The sequence below is a fragment of the Tachysurus fulvidraco genome, chromosome 25, assembly GCF_022655615.1.
Source record: "Tachysurus fulvidraco isolate hzauxx_2018 chromosome 25, HZAU_PFXX_2.0, whole genome shotgun sequence".
NCBI classification, from domain to species: Eukaryota; Metazoa; Chordata; class Actinopteri; order Siluriformes; family Bagridae; genus Tachysurus; species Tachysurus fulvidraco.
In genome coordinates, this window is record NC_062542.1 from 7,636,794 (window position 1) to 7,661,394 (window position 24,601).

General features: G+C 39.5%; 2 protein-coding genes and 1 long non-coding RNA gene across 3 annotated transcripts; 2 read left to right on the top strand and 1 right to left on the bottom strand.

The window, feature by feature from the left end:
• The first annotated feature begins 45 nt into the window (after positions 1 to 45).
• On the top strand, positions 46 to 24,331 carry rad54b (RAD54 homolog B). The gene is made up of 14 exons (XM_027172365.2): positions 46 to 189; positions 1,909 to 2,116; positions 8,874 to 9,005; positions 9,946 to 10,239; positions 11,770 to 11,932; positions 15,732 to 15,957; positions 16,095 to 16,302; positions 17,023 to 17,162; positions 17,250 to 17,552; positions 18,745 to 18,896; positions 19,435 to 19,696; positions 20,947 to 21,013; positions 23,547 to 23,747; positions 23,958 to 24,331. Exons 1-14 carry the CDS (start codon positions 46 to 48, stop codon positions 24,173 to 24,175), a joined length of 2,718 nt encoding a protein of 905 aa, XP_027028166.2. The 3' UTR covers positions 24,176 to 24,331.
• On the bottom strand, positions 1,180 to 2,922 carry LOC125140271. The gene is made up of 2 exons (XR_007139558.1): positions 2,821 to 2,922; positions 1,180 to 2,148 (listed from the first exon to the last, which is right to left on the bottom strand). It is a non-coding gene; the product is annotated as an uncharacterized LOC125140271 (long non-coding RNA).
• Positions 4,188 to 8,442, top strand: LOC113659560 (fibrinogen silencer-binding protein). The gene is made up of 2 exons (XM_027172430.2): positions 4,188 to 6,196; positions 7,703 to 8,442. Exons 1-2 carry the CDS (start codon positions 5,715 to 5,717, stop codon positions 8,274 to 8,276), a joined length of 1,056 nt encoding a protein of 351 aa, XP_027028231.1. The 5' UTR covers positions 4,188 to 5,714; the 3' UTR covers positions 8,277 to 8,442.
• Positions 24,332 to 24,601: the final 270 nt, after the last annotated feature.

The window sequence follows — 24,601 nt, forward strand, 5'->3', positions numbered from 1 at the left end:
TTCGTCTCTTAATTGCCTGCTGTGTTCATCATCAATTACAAGAAGATGCGCAGGTCTGCGGCACCAAGTCAGCTGCTCCAGGGCAATGCAGCAAAGAAGCCACGATTTGTACCTCCTGCTGCACCGGTACACACTGGTGCAGTGTCCACCTTAGGACCAACATCAGCACCTGGAAATGTCCTTAACAAGGTACTGTTCATGTCCTGTCCAGCAAGCATTCTCAACTTGAGTGATGTTGCATTGGGCAGCTGGAGTGGCATCAGAGTGACTAGAATGGATAGAAAAATATTTTTAGTTCTTCCTTGAATATTTCACATTGCAAATTTTTTACCAGCAGTCCACAAGACATGGTGGTGACTGTATTTACACAAATGAACAGGTTAAAAAAGTTTACATACATTTGAATTTTAATTCTGTTGTTGTTTTGTTACTCGGATGATCAAGGACCATTTCCAACGTTGGCGAATTGAGTGAGAATAACTGAGTGACTCATACGCAACTATTATTATCAATTCAAGTTTATATGTATAGCGCTTTTTACATTTGATGCTGTCTCAAAGAGCAAAAGGTTATTATAAAGTATAATATAAAGATTAATGTAATACAAAAATTCAAGATTAATATTAGATTTATTCAAATGTGTTTGTATTTATCTCCAATGAGAGAGACTCAGGTGACTGTGGTGAGGAAAAACTCCCTTGAATGGTAAAGGAAGAAACCTTGAGAGGAACCAGACTTAATGGGGAACATCATCCTCATATGGGTGACACTGCAGAGTGTGATTATAAATATACAGTCTGATAAATGTTGGATTGATGAGGAGATTGTTGTCCTCAAAGACCACATGGAGTTGGCATCTCCTCTTTAGTATCGTAGAGTCTAACTGGAGCTGGTAAATCTCTGGATGCCTCAGGATCCTCATAGAGTCGGCTTCATCTCAGCGGAGGTCCAAAATCTTAATGGCACTGAAGATAATAGGAGCTGGTACAATTTCTGGATATCTCAGGATGAGTAGAAAGAGAGAAGCAGTGGAGAGGGATTAATGTAGCTGCTGTTCATAATATTAGCAAGCACTAGATAATAATGTGCATTTGGTCAGATGTATTAGAGCACAAGATTATGGGAGGTATTGTGTGTACGCCTGACTAAAGAGAGAGGTTTTTAATCTACATGTAAATATTCATGGTGCAACCGTTTACTTATCTTTGAAAAAGCAACACACCACATTTACATTTACAGCATTTGGCAGATGACCCTTACCCAGAGTGACGTACAAAAGTGCTTTTAAGTCTCTAACATTGAATACATTAACTCTGGTTCACTAGGTTACAGCCTTAAGATACCATGAACCTAAAATGTATTTATTTTTAAATACACACATACAACAAGAGGGTGAAAGGGCTAGTTGAAGTATTTCATGAAGAACTAAGTCTTCAGTCGCCGTTTGAAGATAGCCAGTGACTCAGGTGTCCGGACCCCTAGGGGAAATTCATTCCACCACCTCGGTGGCAGAACAGAAAAGAGTTGTTGTATACTTACCTCTTAAATTGTTACCGTTTTGTCTTTTGGTAAACATGTAAATATCGTATGTAACTTCTGAAGGGAAGTAACAAACTGTAAATAACAAACTGTCATAAAAGTTAATGCATTAGTTGAAATGGTGACGTTTCAATACTCAGTTTTTTCACCACAGTATAATGTCAGGACAGAACACTTTGCTCTTTTGCAACATGTCTTATTAAGTTACATAGGGAAATAAATCAAGATTAGATTTCTAGATCTTTTACAAGACTTGGATGATTTTCTATTTATCTAGATCCAGCTGCATTTATAGCACACAAGGCCTTTACTGTGCATGTTAACAGCAAACCATGGAACCACTCAGAACTGATTTGTTTTCCTGTGCAGGTGCAGAGGAACTTGTCTGAGAGGACTGGAGACACTCCAGCTGTTGTCGGAGCCTCTTCAGCGGGTAGGGCTTTAGCCAGGGTTCTGAGTGCCGTCGCTAAGGAAGAGAGGAAAGAAAATAGCCTGGAGTGTCTCAGCTGTCCCCTGGGATCAGTGCAGCTCCCGGATTCTCCCCAACAGTCATCACACACCACTGTCATGCCAACAGGTAAGATTCACCATTGCTTCTTAACAGTAGAGCTGTAACAGTTGATTGTAAACACTTATTACATGACGTGTTACTGTAGAAACTTTTTGCCAGTCTCAACTTTATTCAAATTCTATCCATTTGCTTTAGTTTCTAATCATAGTATCATGTGTATCAAATAAATACAGGTCATTTAATCCCTATCAAGGAGGTGTTCTTTTTAATAAATACACATAAAATATATTTTGCAATGTATAGGCTTCTCATTGAGCTCAAATGAAGTTAGTCATGAATATGAAAGGAAGACACAGTTATGGTCAATTCCACCTAGATTAATGTAAACCTTTGCAAATACCCTGTAAATGTTATCCAATAGTAAGAGTATGAGCAGTGCTCTGTCCTTTCTGGACTAGAACTCACATGAGAGTAATACATTGTTCCAACACAAATACTCACGATCAAAATTTTTAGATACAGAGACTGTCGGAAATTTTTGGAGAGCCACCATCCAAGTGGACATATGCCAGGGGTGCATTACTGCCAAATTAATAGTCAATAATAGATAATAGTCAATAATAGTCTTTCACACTTAATACTAAAATAATTATACTTAACACTAATTTTATAATACTTAATTATTAATACTTAATACTAATTAATTAATCACATTTTAAACTTTGTACTTAATACTATTTGAATTTGAATAATAAGAAAACTTTCCAGACCTGGATGAGAATGAGCAAAACTCTTTATTGGTGCTGATCAGCCACTGCTTCCATTGAGCTCAAGGAGGAAAAACTTCTAAGTCGAAAGTATCAAAGAAAAACCCCAACAGTGCATCCCCATGCCACCCAAAAACTTCCCCCACAAAAAAGCAAGCAAGCAGGAGCAAGAGCGCCCCCTCCAAAGGAATCTCCTCAATATATACCCTGGCACCTCTTGATGCGTCTATACCTTCTTACGTCAATCCACCTGACCCGTCTGACTTTTCTCCTGACACTACAGAATTACAGAATTGCCCGTGGCCCCCCTGCCTCATTTCCCCGAAAAACAAGTCTGCCCTTTTACCGAAAATTAAGTCTGGCCTGTTGTTGTTCCCGCCGACTTTCTGAACTTCTGCATTACTAAAAATATGCTGCGTTGACAAAACTATTGTCCAATCTCACCAATCTCCCTTTATACAATTACAATGAGTGAGTTTTTCTCTATCATTTTCTATGTTTCGTATATGATGATTTAATATGATATGATTTCTCCGGATTATTTACCTACTACATTATAACCTATACTACATGATTACCTGTATGATTACTATGATTACCTGTATTGTACGCCTATACTATGTATATGTTGTATATGATTACCATGACAATCACATATAAACCATTTGCCCTACACTAAATTAATCACGTCTCTACATATAACATAAAGATATAAAATGATCAGATCAGTGATGATACTCAATCCCTCAATCACCTACCATCACCTATGATATAGGAGTTCTGATTTAGGATGTGATTATGACATACGACGTTTTATGATCATATTTTAGGATACGATTTTCTTGATTACAGTAACATCAGGTTCCAAATCAACTGGATTATATATTAGCGGTATTCGACTTACAATTAGATTTTTTATCTGGTCAGTAAAAGTACTGCATTATTACTTAAGCTAAGCTTTTGCATTTTGTAATGTTGTTTTGCATATATTTGGAGATCTGTTTATGCTGACTCCTTAAATTTGCTAGACTTATGACCTCAGTCTGTCTTGTTTGTCCAGACTAGGCCTGCATGTGCATTTTATTTTAAGCCTTAGTTCCTCTGTTCTCTCCTAAAGGACAGGTTCCCTTTCTTCTTGTTTTTCTCAAATTCTCAGCGTTCTGAGTACCGAGTTTTATAACTTCAATAAACCCAATAAACCACCTTATTTCTGTTAACACTTGTCTCAAGGCATCTAACACTATATATATACATATATTATATTATAATCATATAACTCGTATAGCTCAACACTATTACAATATCTGGCCTACCCCCATATGTCCTACAACATCAATTGTAATAGTTCATATAATAAGAGCACATATCAAGATTTTTTCCAACAAGACAGTATGACTTGTTTTGCTGTAGTCACCCCAATCTAGCTCTGTGTCCCCCAGTCAACATCTATTCACTCTGCCACTTATATAAAACACTGTTTCGTGTCATTTTTATGGTATGTAGTTAATTTTTTCACAAATTTGAAAATGTTGCACTATTCATTAAGCCTAGGGTAAGCTCTGGATCTTTGCAATCATTTAGCATTTTCAGTCAATCATGTACCTCTGTCAATTAAGCATCGTGGCTGGAACTTAAGGCTGTGCGTTGGCGGAAGTGACGAAATCGGTATAAATTGTGGCGGTACTGACAGATTTGTGTTGTGATGATTAAAAACAATCTTTTTAAAAATAAATAAATAAGAACCACAAATTATTACGGGTCATGTCGGCCCTCTGTGAGATAACAGCGTTATCTGAGGCACTATTTCATACAAACTATTATTGTAGTTTTGTAATCTGTATTATAGAGTTCAAGACCCAGACCACTGGCCTGTCTGTTTGTTTATATATGAATTATGTTCTCAAAACACACTGCTTTATTTCTGCTTTATGATTTTACTACAGCAAACCAGTTGCAACGGTATAGTCTTTAAGATGTTTATTGTGTAATGCAATGGTGTTGTGTTAATGATTATTAAACGTCTAACTGGTAGATCTTTGAACATTGTTTAAAGTCCAGCTCTAAGGACGACGCTAAGCTCGACTGTAGAAAAGAGTTAGCAAGAGAATCTCTGTAGACATTCCCTGCCCCCTATTGTGCCCGCCCCATGAAGAAAACGAACCAATCAGCACACACGGTACATATGATTGACATCTCAACGGTCAGTAGCCACTGAGCAGATCCCAAAGCAGAGCTCAAGCACAAAAAGACGTCTCCCGAGACGTCCCAGTGAAATTAGAAGCAACTAGTGTTTCTCTTGCACATGCCGTTGTTTACAGTCGTCATACAATCGTGTAGCAAAAGGAAACATCCGGTTATAAATCGAAAGAAAGCGGTTTCCAAACGGTTGTTAACAAAACTCGCTACAAAGCGGTTTCTGGCTGTGTCCCAATCCGCACACTACCGCACTAAATAGTGTGCCAAAAGTCTACAGCACAAACCACGGGGAGTTAAAACAAAGATCTCACTACCGTAGTGAATAGGATGCAGCCTTAAAACCGGGTTTAGACGTTTTAGTCGTGATTTATAAAGCTTTATACCGTTCTCATTACAAATCAACAGTAATTCATCTTTGCAATAAGAGAGACTCATTATTTTCCCTGTTGTAATGCAGTTGGGTTTGTTATGTAGGTCAGGCCAGGCTTAAGCAGCTTTACTGAACCTGCGTCAGCTTAAGCTGAAAGGAATTTGAGCAAAGCCCTCCCCTATAGGCGTGGGCCTAATCGAGGCTGGCCTAGTTAAGCCTGATTTTTTCCCCTTTCACGTTTCTGTGCATGGAGAGTGTGTGGCTGTGTAACAGAACCAGCACAGAAACTCTCACACATGCTAGAGTTTTACAGAGATAGACCAACAAACCGATGGTAAAAAGAACACAGGGTAAAAAGACTAGTGAGGAAAAGGAAGCAGAGTCTAAAGTAACCAAAACTGGTCTAGAATCAAAGATGTCTGCTGTGTTTATGACGAGCAGCTTGGTGGGCAAGGCACGCTCTTCAAACTTTACTCTGTCTGAGAAACTGGACTTACTCCGGCTGGTTCAGCCACACATCCGCATTTTGGAGGAGCATACAAACAAGCATGCGGTGATTGTGGACAAGAACCGGTGCTGGGAGAGCATAGCCGAGCGCTACAACAGCCTGGGAGGAGAGAGGCCACCCCGGACGGCGCAGGGGCTCCGGACCCTATACAAAAGACTCAAGGAAAGTGCCAAGCAAGAAGTGGTCCAGAGGAGCCACGCCCAGCCTGAGTACCGGGGCAGCATCTCAGAACCAACCAAAAGGATCATGGAGATGATTCCACATCTGTTTCATGCAGGGGACAAAGAGCACAACATGCTCCACAGGTGAGGTCCAAGTATGCTTGATTGCACACAACTAGATTGCTTTAAAAGTAATGAACGTAATACAGTGCACAAAAGCAAATGAATATACACACGATGGAAGACTTGTGCACAATATGGTTAGGTGGGCATCATGTAGTGAGATTGATTTAAACCTAGATCTGCATTAGTCTGTTAGTCTTGTGCTGATTGGTTAGTGTCAATTCTCTCTCTCTCCCTCTCTCTTTCTCTCTCATTCATACATGTGTGTGTGTGTGTGTGTGTGTGTGTGTGTGTGTGTGTGTGTGTGTGTGTGTGTATATATATATATATATATATATATATATATATATATATATATATATATATATATATATATAATATTAATGTATATATTTACATAGATATATATTATGTATGTATATGTAAATATATACATTAATATTACACACAAACACACACATGTATGCCTACACACTATAACATAACACAGAGAGAGAAAGACAACATACAGACCTAACATATGTTGTCTTTCTCTCTGTTATTATGTTATAGTGTGTGTAGGCATGTACAGAAGGTAGATATATAGATGTCGCTTTAGAAGGTAAATTACAATAATTAAAATAACATTTACCACAATAGACATATCACTATTTATTGATTGTGAAGTTCATCATTCATAACTCTTCTCTGTTTTATAATCGTGCTCCCATCATCCTCTTTGTGTTCACCGATCTGTTTCCACAAGTCTATAGCCCCATATTTTTTACTCTAGTGTGCTATACATTGCTACTTCTGTAGTGATGTAGTAACATCAGTGTGTACAGTTGTGGATGGAAGAGGAAAACTGAGTAATTACAGCAGCTAGCTAAAAAGAGTTTAATATTTTATTTTTCATGCTTGAGACAACGGCAATAGGAGTGAAACTAAATGCAGAGTTATTAAAGGAAAACTCCACAATAAAACACTAGTTTAGGCACCATTATATGTTTTTATTTAAATATATGTGAGGTGCTTAATGATTGTGGTTAGTGCTATATTTTCGTTATTCCTTTGAATAATTCCGCCATGCTGTCATGTCATCGTATTGTTAGCAGAGTTACAATGTACAGAGCTAGACAGGCTAAAGGAGTAAAGGACTGCTGCATTGTTCTCTTTAGGCAGAGATGAAACAAGGGCTTAAACCCACTGGCACCACTAAAGCTCGGTGAACAGGTGGTTTTGTGGGTAAAATTAGGACACTGTTATCCATAGTTAAATCAGATGTTGATGAAAGAAGGTAGGTTTGTAGATGTGTTTTAGCACAATGGTACGGTCTAAAACATAGGACCTGCTTATTTGAAACATAAGCATAATTAACCATATCGCTATAAGCGATCTTGCTTTATTATTGCTGCAAAAATAATATAAAAAATTATAATTTTAGGCTTACTCTTAAATTCCATTGTATTAAAATTCAGTAGTTGCAGTAAATATTTGTGTTGACCTGTAACACAAACATAATATTATTGACTTAATTGTTTCTGACAGGTTGCAATACAAGATGAACTCTCCAGTCGAGCAACCCGGCAGCAGTTCGTCTCTTCCCGCTGTGCCGGACTACACACCTGCAGCCAGAGTGGTGAGGGTGGAGTCCGAGGATGTCAAACCTCCACCTGATCTCGAAATTGTAGTCCCGCACGACTCACCCGTTACATTAACAACTCCACACAACGAGCAGCCTGTCGCACAGACTGAGAATGACATTGAGGAGGAGGAAGAGGAGGAAGAACTTGTCTCTAATGTTTATGCAACCTCTCTCTCACCCTGCCCATCCTCTGTACATCTCCCTCTCTCACCTTCAGCACCCATGTCCCGACCCAGCCTGTACGACAGGGGTGGTGTTTTGTTCAGAAACCCAGTAGTGGAGGCAGAGTCTTTGCAGATGATGCGAGAGGAGCATGAGCTTTTACTGAACAATCACAGGAAGCTTGGTCAATATTTAGATGAGAAACGAGAGGGGTTAAAAAGAAAGCAACAGTTGGAGGAGGAGCTCTTGAGATCAAAGGTCAAAGTGGAGAAGCTAAAGGCTGCGCGGCTACGCCATGGACTTCCCCTTATATAACAAACGCCCAAAAGTTGTGTAGAAATGTTAACTATGCTGTTTTACAAATGACTAATTTATTTGATTTACTGTTTCTATCTATCGAAGAAGAAAATGTCTTAACTATCTGTGAATATGAGACACACATGATTGTATTTTATTGCAATAATAAAGCAGTATTTTTTTAGTCATGTCCATTTTATTTTGCAAGCTTGTTTTCTGGTTGGTTGATACCTTTTTGGGATATTGCTTCATATTGCATTGGATACACAAAATGCAGGTGAAATCTGTGTAGTATCACTCCTTTATAGCTCATATTTTACTTATCCAAAATTAAAAATGCGATAGTTTCAAATAATAAGAATATTGTTCTGACAGTCTAATCCTAAAACCAAATTTTAAAGTTCACTGCATAACACCTGAATTTCTTAAGGTTGATGAGTTTACTATGCATAATAAATACCCACAAATGTTACAGGTGAGAGTGTGTGTACACGAAGATGCATAACATTTTTAAAATAACTTGTAAAATTAAAAATTAGAAATGCTTCCCTTTTACAAGCATTCTCTTTCAGCTGCATTTATGAAATGAGTTTCTGCTTGTGTGTTGTGTTCTAGCCCGGTACTACAGCGTAATGTGGTGCAAGGCATCCTCCAGGAAGCATAAGCGCTGGGAAGGTGACGCTGTGCTCGTGGCTTCAGGACGCAGTGTTGTCCTCAAAGACATGGAGGGGAAAGATATTGGACGAGGTGAACACACATCATCACATATTTAGGCTTAAAGTTCTTATGTGGGTGGGTTGCTTAAACAGCTAGCTTCTGCCCTTGCCCCAATATAGATTCTGTAATGCAAGATGTAGTCATGTAGGGCAGGAAAAATTATTCATTCATTGATTTAAATGATTCATTCATCTTCCTGCTTTATCCTGGTCAGGGTCACTTTGGATTCAGAGTAACAGTGGGCGTGCGGCAGAAATACATTTTGGATGAATTCCCATGGCGTCATAAAGCACCATGCACACACATTAACACCTAGGGGCAGCTTGACGTAGCTGATCCACCTACCGGCTTGTGTGTGTGTGTTTGTGAGGTTACTTTTATTTATATATTGCCCTTTTTCACATTCCCAGTGACATTGCAATTTTACACACGCAGAGATTATTTGACATGTTTCTGAATCTTCCCTGAGCTTTTCAAGTCCAGGCAAGTCAAGTCAAGAAGCTTTATTGTTATTTTAACCATATACAGCTGTTGCAGTACACAGTGAAATGAGACGTTTCTCTAGGATCATGGTGCTACATAAAACATAGACAGGGCTAGGACTTAGTAAGTAGTCTTAGCCACATAAAGTGAAACTGTGCAACCTGGTGCAAACAGTGCAGGACAACACAGACAAGACAGACAAGACAGTGCAGGACAAAGACAGTGTAGACAAAAAGTTACAAGACAATACAAAAAGTACAAAAAAGACAATAAACAGTAACAGAAACAGCGCCGACTGAATGACTGAAATATTGTATAGTATGTGCAAAATGGCTGAAATAATAAGTAACATACGTAAATAATACTTTGTAATACGTGTAATATTAGCCTGTCAGCATGAGTCTGCTAAGTGTGCATGGTAATACATTTACATTTTTCATGAGCCGCTTTAGAAATGCAACTTGATTTGTGTGAATGTGTGTTTAAGGGTCAGGTTACAAAGCATCTGAGCTGGAGAGTCTGTGCGAGGGCCAAACTTTAATGGTAGGAGGGAAGCAGATTGAGGTCATGGGGGTCATCTCGGATGATGACTATGCTAAGGGACGATGTTTTCAAGATGCCATTGTGGAGTTTCCTTTAGAGATTACTAAAGCACCAGTGAGACATCAGAGACCTCAGCTCTCCAAACCCTTTGCCAGACCAGCACTAAAGGATGCAACTCTGAGAGTGTCTGAACCTGAGGGGCCTGTCTGCAAGCCAAGACATGATCCTAATAGTCCAGGTACGTAACTGGCCTTGTATATGAAACTCTCAAATGAAAGCAGAAATAAAATGAAGTATTTTTGTATTTCAAAAATATTTAATTTTCATTTGTCATCAGCTGACAAATCATGCACATAGAGTTAATGTTTATATCAAACTTTCGACTAGGGACAATCTTTGGGATCTCAGAGTATTTGACTTTAACAGTGACATACATGGTTGTTGGTTGCAGACAAGCTGGTTAGAGTATTCTTGCACAGCAGTCTTTACAGTTTATATAACATAGAGTACACAGAATGGTACAATATCATCCAGTGATTGGCAGATCTGCAGGCAGAAAAGTGTTCAGAGGAGAATGACGACTGGTTCAAGCTGACTTTGAAAGCCACAGTAACTTAAATAAGCTTTCTTTTCAACCTTCATGAGTAGAAAAGCAACTCAGAAAGCACCAGACATCAAATAGGACTACAGCAGAAGAAAACATCTTGAATTCCTGTCAGCCAAGCACATGAGTCTGAGGTTCTAGTGAGTAAATGCTCTCTGATACCGGACTGTTGAAGATTAGAAGACCAGGTGATGTTTTTCTCAGCTAAAATATTCAGGATGAAGAACATCTTCAGGATGCAGAGCCTTTTCAAGAATATTACAAACTGCATGATCTGACTTATTAACAATAAGTGTAGGGGGGAAAAAAGTCGAGCAAGAACAGTAACTAACTTAAATGTAGCTAAACATTATCATCCTCAAATCAATTAAACAATGTAATCTTTGTTTTAACCTAAGGTGAAAATCAAAATCAAGTGATGAACTATGGCATTGTCTGAAGTTAAAAGAAGCATGTCTGCAGATATCACAGAAATTGTAAACTTTTCATAAACTCGCACTTAAAAAAAAAAAAAAAAAAAAAAAACAACAACATTATCCTGAATAAATAAAGTGGTTTCTGAAAATTAAGTTGAAGTAGTGTATAATATTGTTGTAATCAGCGTAAACACTGGATTACAAAATCTGAGTGTATGGAACAAGTAGGAAATTACTATATTATGCAAACATACGGTATTAACACGATTTAACATACAAAATCGAGATATGAACAGCTGGTCAGAGGGACTGCGTAGTCACCAATGGAAGTCTGATACCATGAGAGAAAACATAGGTTTTAAGCTTTGATTTGAGGGAGGAGGAGAGAGATGACCTAGGAATGAGAAGGAATCTATCAACCCATCATTTGGTGTTAAAATTGGTAAAATTGTCTTGAGGGAAAAGAACACATCAGATCCTCAATTTTTGTAAATAAATGAAACGATCTTCCCCACATCCATTTAATTTTGGAAACTTGAGCTTCCTATTTAGCTGTTGTAAGTTTCAGAAGTATTCTCCAGCATTTATATTATGATGTAATAATGCTTTATATTATGATGTAATAATACTTGTCTGCCTTGCACCGTATCAGTTTGTTTTTTGTTGTTTGTACTTTATCTGGTTTTTCATTATAAGATTACACCAAATCAAAATCAATATATCTAACTTTTGTAATGTCTTGAATTAGGAGCTCTTGTGATGCCTCGGCCTTCAGCCAATCACCAGTGGCTTTGTAATAAAAATGGACTCACGTTAGTGGATGTGGTTGTGGACCCTCATCTAACAAACCACCTGCGACCACATCAGAGGGAGGGTGTGGTCTTCCTATATGAATGCATCATGGGAATGAGGTGGGACACTCTCTCTCTATCTCTCTCTCTCTATCTCTCTCTCTCTGTGCCCCCCCCCCCCCCCCACAAAAAAAAAAAAAAAAAAAAAAAAAAAAACTTTTCTCATAATGACAGATTTGTGCCAAGGTTTAGCCTAGAAACTGAGGCTAAATTGCATCTCAGGTGCCCATTCTTCTGATTGGTCCACAACTGTGTGGTCTCATGAGGACACGGTTACAAGTTGCAGGAGAGTTGTGCAGGTTTAAAGACTTGAGGGACAGGTTGTTATGACCAGATAATTGAGCATTGTTTATGTCAGAGCATTTCCAAAATATCAAGGCTTGTGGTGTGCTCCCACTCAGGAGGGGTTAACACCTAGCAACATTAGTCCAAGTTATGAGAGGGACAAACCATTAAACATGGACAAGGATATGTACATACTATCCCTATTAATAGTTACAGGAAGACTGTTTCACATCACACCATGTCCTGCTGCCTGCAGGGCTGCATAACTGCAGACCGGTCACAAGTGCCCACGCTAATAGTGGAACTTGAGGGAAAAATGGGTTCTCAGAAACTTTGAGTCATGTGGCATGGTTGGTGGTTCCAGACAAGCTGGTTATAACACTTAAGAAATTGCTGATCACCTGGGACTGTACAGCATTCTTTTAAGTTTAAGACATAAAGTCAAGTCAAGTCAAGAAGCTTTTATTGTCATTTCAACCATACACGAAACATAGTGTAAATACTGTATGTGAATACTGAATGTTCAAACAATGTTTCGTGCAGCAACATTAGAATGAACACAGTTTCTTAGCAGCAGGTCCTTGGGATAATATATAGAATTGTGCAAAAAACAGCAAATGACTGAAATATTGTATAGTATGTGCGAAATGGCTGAGATATCGTACAATATGTGCAAAAACGGCTGAAATGTTGGACAGTTTGTGCAAAACAGCAGAAAAAGTGTGCAAAACAGCATGTAAACAGGTTGATGGATTGTAAGCAGCATTTAAACAGATTGATGTGTCGGTGTGTGTGCTTTGTGAGGGTCTGTGCAGTCCATACAGATGATGTGTGTATGTTGTGCTCAGTACAGTTCAGTTCAGTTATTGAGAAGTCTGTTGGCTTGAGGGAAGAAACTATTACACGGTCTGGTTGTGAGGGCCCGAATGCTTCGGTACCTTTTTCCAGACGACAGGAGGGTGAAGAGTGTGTGTGTGAGGGGTGTGTGGGGTCATCCACAATGCTGTTGGCTTTGCGGATGCAGCGTGTGGTGTAAGTGTCCATGATGGGGGGAAGAGAGACCCCAATGATCTTCTCCGCTGTCCTCACTATCCGCTGCAGGATTTTGGGTTCCGAGATCGTACAGTTCCCAAACCAGACAGTGATGCAGCTGCTCAGGATGCTCTCAATGATCCCTCTGTAGAACATGGTCAGGATGGGGGAGGGAGAGGTACCTTTCTCAGCCTTCGTAGGAAGTAGAGACGCTGCTGGGCTTTCTTGGTGATGGCGCTGGTGTTGTGTGACCAGGGGGAGGCTCTCCGCTAGATGAACACCAAGAAATTTGGTGCTCTTGATGATCTCTACGGATGATCCGTCGATGTTCAGCGGAGAGTGTTTGCGCTGTGTTCTCCTGAAGTCCACAACCATCTCTTTAGTTGTATCCACATTCAGAGAAAGTTTGTTGGCTCTACAGCAGGCAGTTAGTTGGTGCACCTCCTCCCTGGATGCTGACTCGTCATTCTTGTTCTTGATGAGACCCACCACGGTCGTGTCATCGGCGAACTTGATAATATGATTCGATCTGTGCATTGCTGCACAGTCGTGAGTCAGCAAGGTGAACAGCAGTGGACTGAGCACGCAGCCCTGAGGGGCTCCAGTGTTCACTGTGGTGGTGCTGGAGATGCTGTTCCCGATCCGGACTGACTGAGGTCTCCCAGTAAGGAAGTCCAGGATCCAGTTGCAGAGGGAGGTGTTTAGTCCCAGCAGGCTCAGCTTCTCAATCAGGTGCTGAGGGATGATTGTATTGAATGCTGAACTAAAGTCTATGAACAGCATTCGTACATAAGGGTCTTTATTGTCCAGGTGGGTGAGGGCTAAGTGGAGGGCTGTGGCAATGGCATTGTCTGTGGAGCGGTTTGGACGATACGCAAACTGTGGGGGGTCCAGTGAGGGTGGTAACTGGGTCTTGATGTGCCTCATGACGAGCTTCTCGAAGCACTTCATAACTAGGGATGTGAGTAGACAGAAAGTACACAGAATGGTACAAAATTATCCAGTTTGCGGCAGAACCACAGGCAGAAAATTGTTGAGAGAGCTCAGAAAGAGAATGATTAGACTGGTTCATGCTGATTGGTAGGCTACAAGTAATATAAATATGTTACTTATTTGACCTTGGTGGAATAAAATGTCTGGTCCAATGAGTCTCAGTTGCATTACCATTACAGTATGTGGATGACTGGGTATGATTGAGTATTTACCGGGGGAAGAAATGTGACCAGAATTTACAGTGGGAAGAAGACAAGTCAGTGGATGGAGTGTGATGCTCTAGGGCAGGGGCATTCAATTAAAATTCAAAGAGGTCCAGTTACTAAAATTTCCTCCCAGCAAAGGTCCAAATCTTATATTGTCACTTAAAATAGTGTACCCTCATGTTAATAAAATCAATAATGCACATACATTTCTATATAATTTATTGTTAAATTTCAAGTGCTTTCAAATTCTGAACTTTTACAGTATGGCACTTGAATGGAAAACAATCCTGTAGTTGTCTTTACTACATGTCAAGTAACAGACAACAGACACTGAATTTCTTCTGAATAAAATAAATAAAAAGTGCAAACACAGCTTTGAGCAGCCTGAACTTAGGGCCTATATTTTAAGTAATGTAAAACATTCAGAATCTTTTGAATAAAATTAAAGTGCTTTTAATCTTTAAGAAAAAAAATTAAACAAAAGACCTTTGAGCTGCCCTTTTTTAAACATTAACTACATTAATAACAGGAACCTTAGGCAAAAGAACATTTCAAGTAAAATAGAACAGGGCAGAATTTACTGAATAAAAGAAAAGTGCAGAGCTTTGAGCAGTTCCCTTTTTCCTCTCTCCGTTCCACCTCTCCTTACTCCCTTACCATCTTCCTCTCCTAGTGAGAGAAGTGGGCATGTAACTGTCCTGTCAGCAGGTTGAATCTTAATTGTCCTGCCAGCATAATTAGGTGCATTACTGCCACCTTCTGCTCTGGAGTATGGAACAGAAACAATCTGTTTTTGGCTTGGCTTTTGATGACGCTCCTGTCGTAATAACTAGATTAACTGCGCATGAACGAAAGATTTACCTTTTTATTAATATCAAAGAGCTTATATAATCTTATAATATTAGATTATAATAATTAGATGCTTAATTTGATAATATTAGAATTTTAACGGGTCCGGGCAGACCCGTCACTTGGTCCCGATCCGGACCGCCGTCCGCCATTTGGTGATGCCCGCTCTAGGAAGTGTCCTACTACGGAACCCTGTGCCCAGCCACTAACATAAATTCCGCCGTGTACAACTTAGGGTGTTAATGAAATTCTTTGTTAATGTCTTGGTGCCAGACAGCGCAGCATACCTAAAGAGGTTCTTGTAGAACCCATGCCTTGGTAGATTGGAGCTGGTGCCATGAGGAGAACATAAAATATGTTTTGTCTTTTGACTGATTAGATAATTGTTTTAATGTGAAAGTGTACTGGATTTCCTAATAAACTGGATAGTGATTGGAATTTTTATTTTTGTGGTACTGTCGAAGGTAACTGTGTCAGTGTGTTGTATGTTGCAGGTTGGCTGGCCGTTGTGGAGCCATTTTAGCAGATGAGATGGGTTTGGGGAAGACACTGCAATGTGTGTGTGTCTTGTGGACTTTACTGAGGCAGGGGCCTTATGGTGGGCGGCCTGTGCTGAATAGAGCATTGGTGGTTTGCCCCGGTAGTCTGGTGAAAAACTGGGCTATTGAATTCAATAAATGGCTTGGCAGAGAGAGGATCAGCGTTTACACTGTTGACCAGGTTTGTTTGAATGTGTTTTGTAATTTGTTTCACACACAGAACTATTTATATCTATTCTTAAGTGTGAGCTTATTTAGCTACAGTAATTCAAAAGCCAGTGGATAAACCTTGTGTTTGTGTGCATGTTTTTTCCACAGGACAACCGTGTGGAGGACTTTATATCCTGTCCCCGGTCTCCTGTAATGGTAATTAGTTATGAGATGTTACTGCGCTCTGTAGAAACCTTAAAGAAGCTGGAGTTTGGTCTGGTCATCTGTGATGAGGGCCATCGGCTTAAAAACAGCAATATTAAAACAGCCAGTGCTCTCACTGCCCTGGCCTGCGAACGTCGGGTAATTCTTACAGGTCAGTCACAAACCCACAAATTCTCTCCCTCTCATTATTTCTTCTGGTTTTACATTTTACATAAAAATGCAAAACAATCCACAAGAGTGACCTAGAAAACATTCGATTGTAGAGCACTAACATCTCACACTCCTGGGTTACTGGTTCATGGCTGGAGCTCAGATTACTGTCTTTGTGGACTTTCTCTGAGTATGTTCTCCTTGTGTCCATGTGGGGTTCATTCAGGCTCTCTGTTTTCTTCTCTCCTCTGAAAACATAGGCCTAAATTGCGCTAGGTGTTTGTGTGTGGTGCCTCAGGATGGGCTGCCATCTTATCCAAAGCAGATAAATCAGTTAATGAAGATGAATATAAATAAATAAATGAATGAATAAATAAATAAAAATGAAATTATGGACAGAATTATTATGTTTCACTTTTCCTTTTTGGTTAGTGTTTTTGATTTTGTGGCACCGTATTCAGTATGTTCATTTTTAATAGTCTATTTTTAATCTTTCTAAGATAAAATCATTCTTTGCTACTTCACTCTTTAAGCCGCATAATTATTGTATAATTATCTTCATAGCAAAGTACCATTAGGACTAATGTAACTAACTGCCCTGTCTGCCTGTACATAAACAGAACATAGGCTTTGGTCTGGCATTTTACAAACTGATACAGACTTAATATTAGATTAAAATAAAGAAATTATACTACAACTTTATGTCTATGACCACTACCAGGTACCCCTGTTCAGAATGACCTCCATGAGTTCTACTCCATCATTGAGTTTGTAAATCCAGGCATTTTGGGAACTTCAGCGGCTTACAGAAAGATTTATGAAGAACCGATCCTCAAATCCCGCCAGCCCACCTGCACCGAGGTAGTACACAAATAAAAACATAAATAAAATAAATCAGTACATATATTTAGTTTGTGTGTGTATGTACTGAGCTGTAACCTGTTTTAGGAGGAAAGGTGCATAGGTGAAGAGCGAGCAGCAGAACTTGCTCGGCTGACCAGCGCATTTACGCTGCGCAGGACTCAAGAGATCATCAACTGTTTCTTACCTGGGCGACTGGAATGGACGGTGTTCTGTAGGCCCACAGAGCTGCAGGTGCAGCTGTACAACGAGCTGCTCTCTAGCCGACCTGTCAAGGCGTGTTTCGCTGCCTCCAGCGCACACACGTTTACACACAGCCCTCACCTTGCCTGCATTAATGCTTTGAAGAAACTATGCAACCACCCTGGGCTTCTTTACAACACAATAAAGGTATGTGATGATGCACCAACAGCCATTTACGTTCCTGGTTGATGCATATTCATTTCTGCCATGACTGAATAGTGGGGAGCTGTTTCTCACTACTATTTCTCATTTTACTTTTACAAAATGAACGAAATATAAAAATAACATCCGTAACAGGTTCTTGAATCCATGTAATCACATGGCAGTGGTTTTCCTGTCTGTAAGGTTAGGTATTTAAATCCCAGAAGTGCCAGACAGCCCCAAATCAATTCCTGTTCTTCAAATCATTAGAAATTTATTTTTATGATTTACTAAAATATATTAAATATAAGGGGGGGCACGGTGGCTTAGTTGTTAGCACATTCGCCTCACACCTCCAGGGTTGGGGGTTCGATTCCCGCCTCCACCTTGTGTGTGTGGAGTTTGCATGTTCTCCCCGTGCCGCGGGGGTTTCCTCCGGGTACTCCGGTTTCCTCCCCCTGGTCCAAAGACATGCATGTTAGGTTGATTGGCATCTCTGGAAAATTGTCCGTTGTGTGTGTGTGTGTGTGTGTGTGTGTGTGTGTGTGTGTGTGTGTGTGTGTGTGTGTGTGTGTGTGTGTGTGTGTGTGTGTGTGTGTGTGTGTGTGTGTGTGTGTGTGTGTGTGTGTGTGTGTGTGTGTGTGTGTGTGCGTGTGAATGAGATTGTGTGTGTGTGCCCTGCGATGGGTTGGCACTCCGTCCAGGGTGTATCCTGCCTTGATGCCCGATGACACCTGGCACAGGCTCCCCGTGACCCAAGAAGTTTGGATAAGCGCTAGAAAATGAATGAATATTAAATATAATAATAATCTGGCAGGAATTTGATGCACTTTTTTCAAACATATTGGATCAGCGAACACATTTTTAGTGTCTTTGCTTTTTCAGGTTTAGGGGTTTCTATGAAATTATTTTTGCTAAAGATACAGGGAAGGTACAGTACAGGTTTAGCCTTGCAGTAGTGCAAGACAGTGCAGTAGTGACAAAAATAAACTGTAGAATAAATCTTAAACAAATCAGAGGAGCTAATTCTAAAAGTACAAAATTTAAAGCAGAAATAGAAATTAAAAAATCTGATTAACCGAAAACTATCTGAATGATTTGAGGACAGAGGGAAATTATTTGGATTACTGATTTTCACGGTCTTGCATGTAAGGTTATTTATTTGGCATGGAATAATTTTATTTTTGCTGCATTTCAGGAGAAAAAGACTGATCATTTGTATGACAGCATTTCTATAGACCTTTTTCCTGAGACCTACACCACTGGAGGTTTTTGCACAGGAGACTCTGGGAAATTGCTGGTGCTCACAGACCTTTTGGCTGCTATACAACATGTCAACTGCACAGACAAGTACATATACATCCTTGCACTTGGTCATGTATTTGTACATTTTGCTTCTTTATAAACATGTGCAGTGCCTTGCAGAATTATTCACCAGCTTGACCCTTACAGCATTATGGATTTGTACTTACTGGAATTGAGATTTATTTATTTAAGTGTTTTGCCATTTAAATTGAACAATATAACATTTCAAGGTGCATCATATTTTTTTTATTGTGACACAGAGGTGATAAAGCAATCAGTATTTGGTAGAATCCATTGGCTTCAATTACAGCTGTAAGCTTTTCCTTCAGGTTTTGCATATGCGGTTCCTTATATTTCTGCTTTTTTTTTTTTTTTTTGGAATATTTTGGAACAACAGCTCAGAAATATTGGATGTGGATACTTGATAATAATTTTTAATTGTAAATAATTTTCCAGATTATATGAATATCCAAAATAACTTTTGTGGTAACACTTTACTGAAAAACTTCAACATCAGGTGAATACTCATACATAGCGCTGTATTTAAATATGTCTGTTTGTTTTTTTTTACCTTCACTTGCAGGGTTGTGTTAGTGTCTAATTATACACAGACACTTGATCTGCTGCAAGACCTCTGTGTTCACCTTGGTTACACCTGGTGTCGACTCGATGGACAGACACCTGTTGCCCAGCGACAACGAATTGTAGACTCCTTTAACCATCCACACTCCTCCCACTTCCTATTCCTGCTCAGTTCAAAGGCTGGAGGAGTGGGGCTTAATCTTGTTGGTGCCTCCCATCTGGTTTTGTACGATATAGACTGGAACCCAGCCAATGACATACAGGTTTGTCCAAGTTGAATCGTCGTACAAAGAAAATCAACATGTTGCACCACACTGTTATACTTTAACCACACCACAAAGAACATAATGCCGCTTAATATGGCTTATGCCTTTAAAGGGCATTGAAGGGCAATCCGTCTACTACAAGGTTTTCTTATTTGACCTTGCATTTGAACAAGCATTTATACAAATCCCAAAATGATCCACTGCACTTCTGCTACCCTTTACGAATCCCAGACATTAGCCACTAGATGGTGCAGAGTTTGAGAGAATGAGTTTCTATAATCCTTTTGTAGTTCTATAACGATAGCAGCATATGATATTTTGAGTAGTCAGTCATTATATATTTTACTGCATGAGTAGTTTGTACATGATAATGGAGCAATTATTAATGACCTTATACTTAATTTAAATACGCTTGTAAGTTTGTGCCTTCATGGATTGGATTTATTTCTCCAGCATATCCCGGAGTCACTTGTTCAGATTGAGGTCTGGGGAATATGAAGGCTAAATCAAGACAGTGAACTCTTTGCCAAAAAAAAAAAAATGTTAAGGAATTGTTTATGGAATATGACTTGTGGCAAGGTGCATTAGCCTGATAAAAGCAGAAACTGCCTTTAGGGTGATACCTTACTATGAAGGGGTGTACTTGGTCTGTAACAATGTTTAGGTACAGTAGGTGTTATGTGTCAAAGGAACATCCATGTGAATGCCAGGACTCAAGGATTTCCAGAAGAACATTGCCCAGATCTTCACACTTAATTGCCTTCGTCCCTTAGTGCATCTCATTGCCATTTGTTCCACTAGGTAACAGACCCACATGCCCCTGGCCATCCACATGATGCAAAACAAAATGATTCATCAGACCCGGCCACCTTCTTCTGTCCAGTTCTGATGCTCATTTTAGGTGCTTGTTGGTGAAAAAGTGTCAGCATGGTCACTTTGACATGGTCTGCAGCAACTCAGACTAATGTGTTGTAATGTAGTAATGGTGAACAGGAGAAAAGTTTCATACTTAGTCTACCTACAGTAATATATCTGATATGCAATGCAGTATATTTATGCTTTTATACCTGCTGCAACTTCATTTTCATATTTAATATTTCAGTCTCATTACAATGTTATGTTTACCCCCAGTTAATGACGTTTATAAATATTAATTTTGCATTTTAAAAATAATGTTTTGTTCATTGAATAACGCAGTTCATAAATGTTTTTCCTTTTTTCCCCCCTATATCTGTGCAATGTTTTAGGCCATGGCCCGAGTATGGAGAGATGGGCAGAAGAAAACAGTTCACATCTACAGATTTCTAACAACAGGTTGGATAGCAATAATAATGCTTATATGTTATAATACCACAATATTTCCTTTTCCAGGCTAGTAACAATATAATACTACTTTAACAGTGTTATCACTCTCTGTGTTTACTACTTTCACACTGTTTTTACAGAAGTATAGAGCACTTAACAGCATATCTTTTTGTTTACTTTTAGGCAGTCTGAATCTTTGCAGTATATTAGGTCTGGAGAAACCAGTCAAATGCCACCAGGCTGAATTCTCAGAAAATGTCTTGCTTAAACTATCATTCTACAAGGTCTACCTTAAGTCATTTACAGCCTTGCTTGTTCAGGGTGATTCCTTGGTGTCAACAAGTTAATGTCAAAAAGTTTTTTATCCTTAGCCTTTTTTTTTCCTCAGGCAGCTATACACATCCAACCTGCATGAATGTATTCAGACCTCCTTCACTTAAAAAAAAAAAAGCACCTTATAATAATAATCAGCACCCTATAATAACAAAGTGAATACAGAATTTTAGAAATGCCAAATTTATTAAAAAGAAAATAATTGAAATATCACCTGTACATAAGTCTTCAGACCCTTTACTCAGTACTTAGTTGAAACACCTTTGGCAGCAATTATAGCTTCAAATCTTTTTGGGTATGACACAAAAAGCTTTGCACACCTGGATTGGCGGATTTTCTGCGTCATTTTCAGGTCTCTCCAGAGATGTTCAATAGGGTTAAAGTGAGGGTTCTAACTGGGCCACTCTGACATTCACAGAGTTGTCCCTAAGTCACTCCAGGGTTGTCTTGGCTGTGTGCTTAGGGCCATTGTCACACTGTTGGGATGGTATTGGGAAGGTGATGGGCGGTGCCTGGTTTCCTCCAGACATAATTTAGGCCAAACACTTCAATCTTGGTTTCATCAGTCCAGAGAATCTTGTTTCTCACAGTCTGAGAGTCCTTTAAACTTTTCAGTGTTTTGCACTGAGGAGAGGCTTCTGTCTAGCCACTCTTCTAGAAAGCCCAGATCTGTAGAGGCTGTAGTGATGGTTGTACTTCTGGAACTTTGTTTCATGTCTACACAGGATCTCTGGAGCTCAGTCAGAGTGACCATTAGGTTCTTGGTCACCTCTCGTACTAAAGCGCTTCTCCCCTGATTGCTTCATTTGGTTGTGTGAACCAGCTCTTGGAAGTCCTGGTTGTGCCAAACCTCTTCCATTTGAGATGTATGGGATCTTTGGTGTGGCAGAATTTTTTTTGTAGCCTTCCCAAGATCTGTGCCCTGTGACTGACCTCTGCAGGCAGTTATCTTGACCTCATGGCTTGGTTTTTGATCTGATATTTATTGTTAGCTGTGTGCCCTTCTATAGAGAGATGTGTGCCTTTACAAATCCTGTCCAATCAATTTAATCTACTGTACCACAGATGGACTCAAAGTGTAGAAACAAAGTGTAGAAACATCTCAGAAATACTGGTTTAATTTAGATTTTTCTTCTGTTCACTCACAAAAATCTAAATTAAACCAGTATTTCATTTGACTACTTTTTGGCTTCAAACCAGCATCTTTCACACTTTCTACACTTACACAAAGTCAGGGATTTTGTAAGGTCAAAGTCAGGTGTATGATTAACCAGTTATACAAAGCAGATGCTAATGATCATCATTTACAGTACATTACATTTACATGGCACTTGGCAAATGCCCTTATCCAGAGCGAATTACATATGATCTTATTTTATACAAATGAGCAATGGAGGGTTAAGGGCATTGCTCAGAGGCTCAGAAGTGGCAGCTTTGTGGACCTGGGATTTGAACTCTCAAACTTTGGTAGTCCAACACCTTAACCACCAGCCAAACTCTGCTGCTAAGATAAGGTTGTTGAAGACAGTACACCATGGCAAGACTGAGCACAGACTGATTGTTATTCTGCATCAGCAAGATCTTTCCCAGGCAAAGATTTCAAAACAGACATGGGTTTCAAGATTTGCTGTTCAAACTATTTTAAGCACAAAAAAATCTTCAGTGTTTTGGATCGTAGATGTGGTGGTTGCCCAAGGAAACTTAATGCAGCAAATGAAAGACACATCATGCTTACTTACTATATCCAGCAGTGCCATCAGCAAGGAACTGGTGGAAACCAAGTGGGACCCGTACAGGCAGGTGCTTATCCATCATGCAGTACCATCAAGGGGGTGTCTGATTGGCCCATAATTTGCTCTTCAAAAGGACAATGATGCCAACCGTACAGCCAGTGTAATTAAGAAGTATTTTCAATGTAAAGAAGAACATGGAGTCCTGGAAGTGGGATTTGAGACAGCCTTTACCACAGAAGATCTGTGGATAGTTTTCCAAGGTGTTTGAACAGCCCACCTGCTGAGTTCCTTCAAGACTGTGTGCAAGTGTACCTTGCTGTTTTGCAAGCAAACGGTGCTCACACCAAATAATGATTTGATATTTATAACCGTATGCGAGAGAGAGTATAAACATCCACTTCTAACATTATATTCACTTGAAAGTGACAGCTGTGACATGATCACAGAAAAATACCTGTGAACTTTTTCTCTTTCAGGTACCATAGAAGAAAAGATCTATCAGAGACAGGTGAGTAAGCAGGGACTTTCTGGAGCCGTGGTAGACCTGGGGAAAAAGGGTGAGCACATCAACTTCTCAGCCGAGGATCTGCGTGACCTTTTTACCTTTGACTCTAATACCGATTGCCTCACTCATGACCTGCTGGACTGCAAGTGCTCAGGGGATGGAAGAATGCCAGGTGAAATGCACACACAAACACACACACGACTCATTTGTCTGAATCATCAGCAGTGTGCTGAGTACAAAGCATGATCATGTTGAATTCTATATACAATCTCAGGGTAATAGTAATGTACATTGACTACAGGATTGCATGAGATGTAAAGTGTATTGATTTTGTCTCACACAGTTAATTAATAAAAATCTTTTATTTTGTTATATTTGAAAGGTGTGACTGAGGAAGTGGCTCCAGGAAGGGCGTGCCAGTTGGGTCGCCGTGGCAAAGGTGCCAGTGTTCCACAGCGGGTCAGCATGTCTGAGCTTATGCAGTGGAAGCATTATTCTGGAACCATTGCATCATATGGTGATGTTTACTTGGACCATGCACACAATCATATCACATATGCCTTCCAGAGCACTACTTCCAAAACCCAAGATATAACGTAAAACATTCACACATACATGCTAAACATATAAAAGTGTGGATTTAACTGATGGAATAAATCTGATGTGGAGAATGTTCTGTAACTGTATGTAATGCTAACAAAGGATGTGTGCAGAAATAAATCTAAATAAAACTGTATTAAAATGATTTAATGTAAAGTCAGGGTTGTGAGCACTGATTTTTGACCTCTGTGCTCTGTTCAGTGTGTTTTCATCTCTCTTTAAGTAAAGTTTGAACCAACACTACTAAGTAGCACAAACATTTAATTCAATATCGTCAATCTGGAGCAGTGTGAAGAATCCTATTAACAGTACACTAAAATACTAGATGACACTAACATGTAGATAATTGTGCTTTGTCGATTTCTGATGGTCATCTGACCTGATAAAGTTTGCAAACATGTTCTTATTCAGTGATTCTTAAACTTT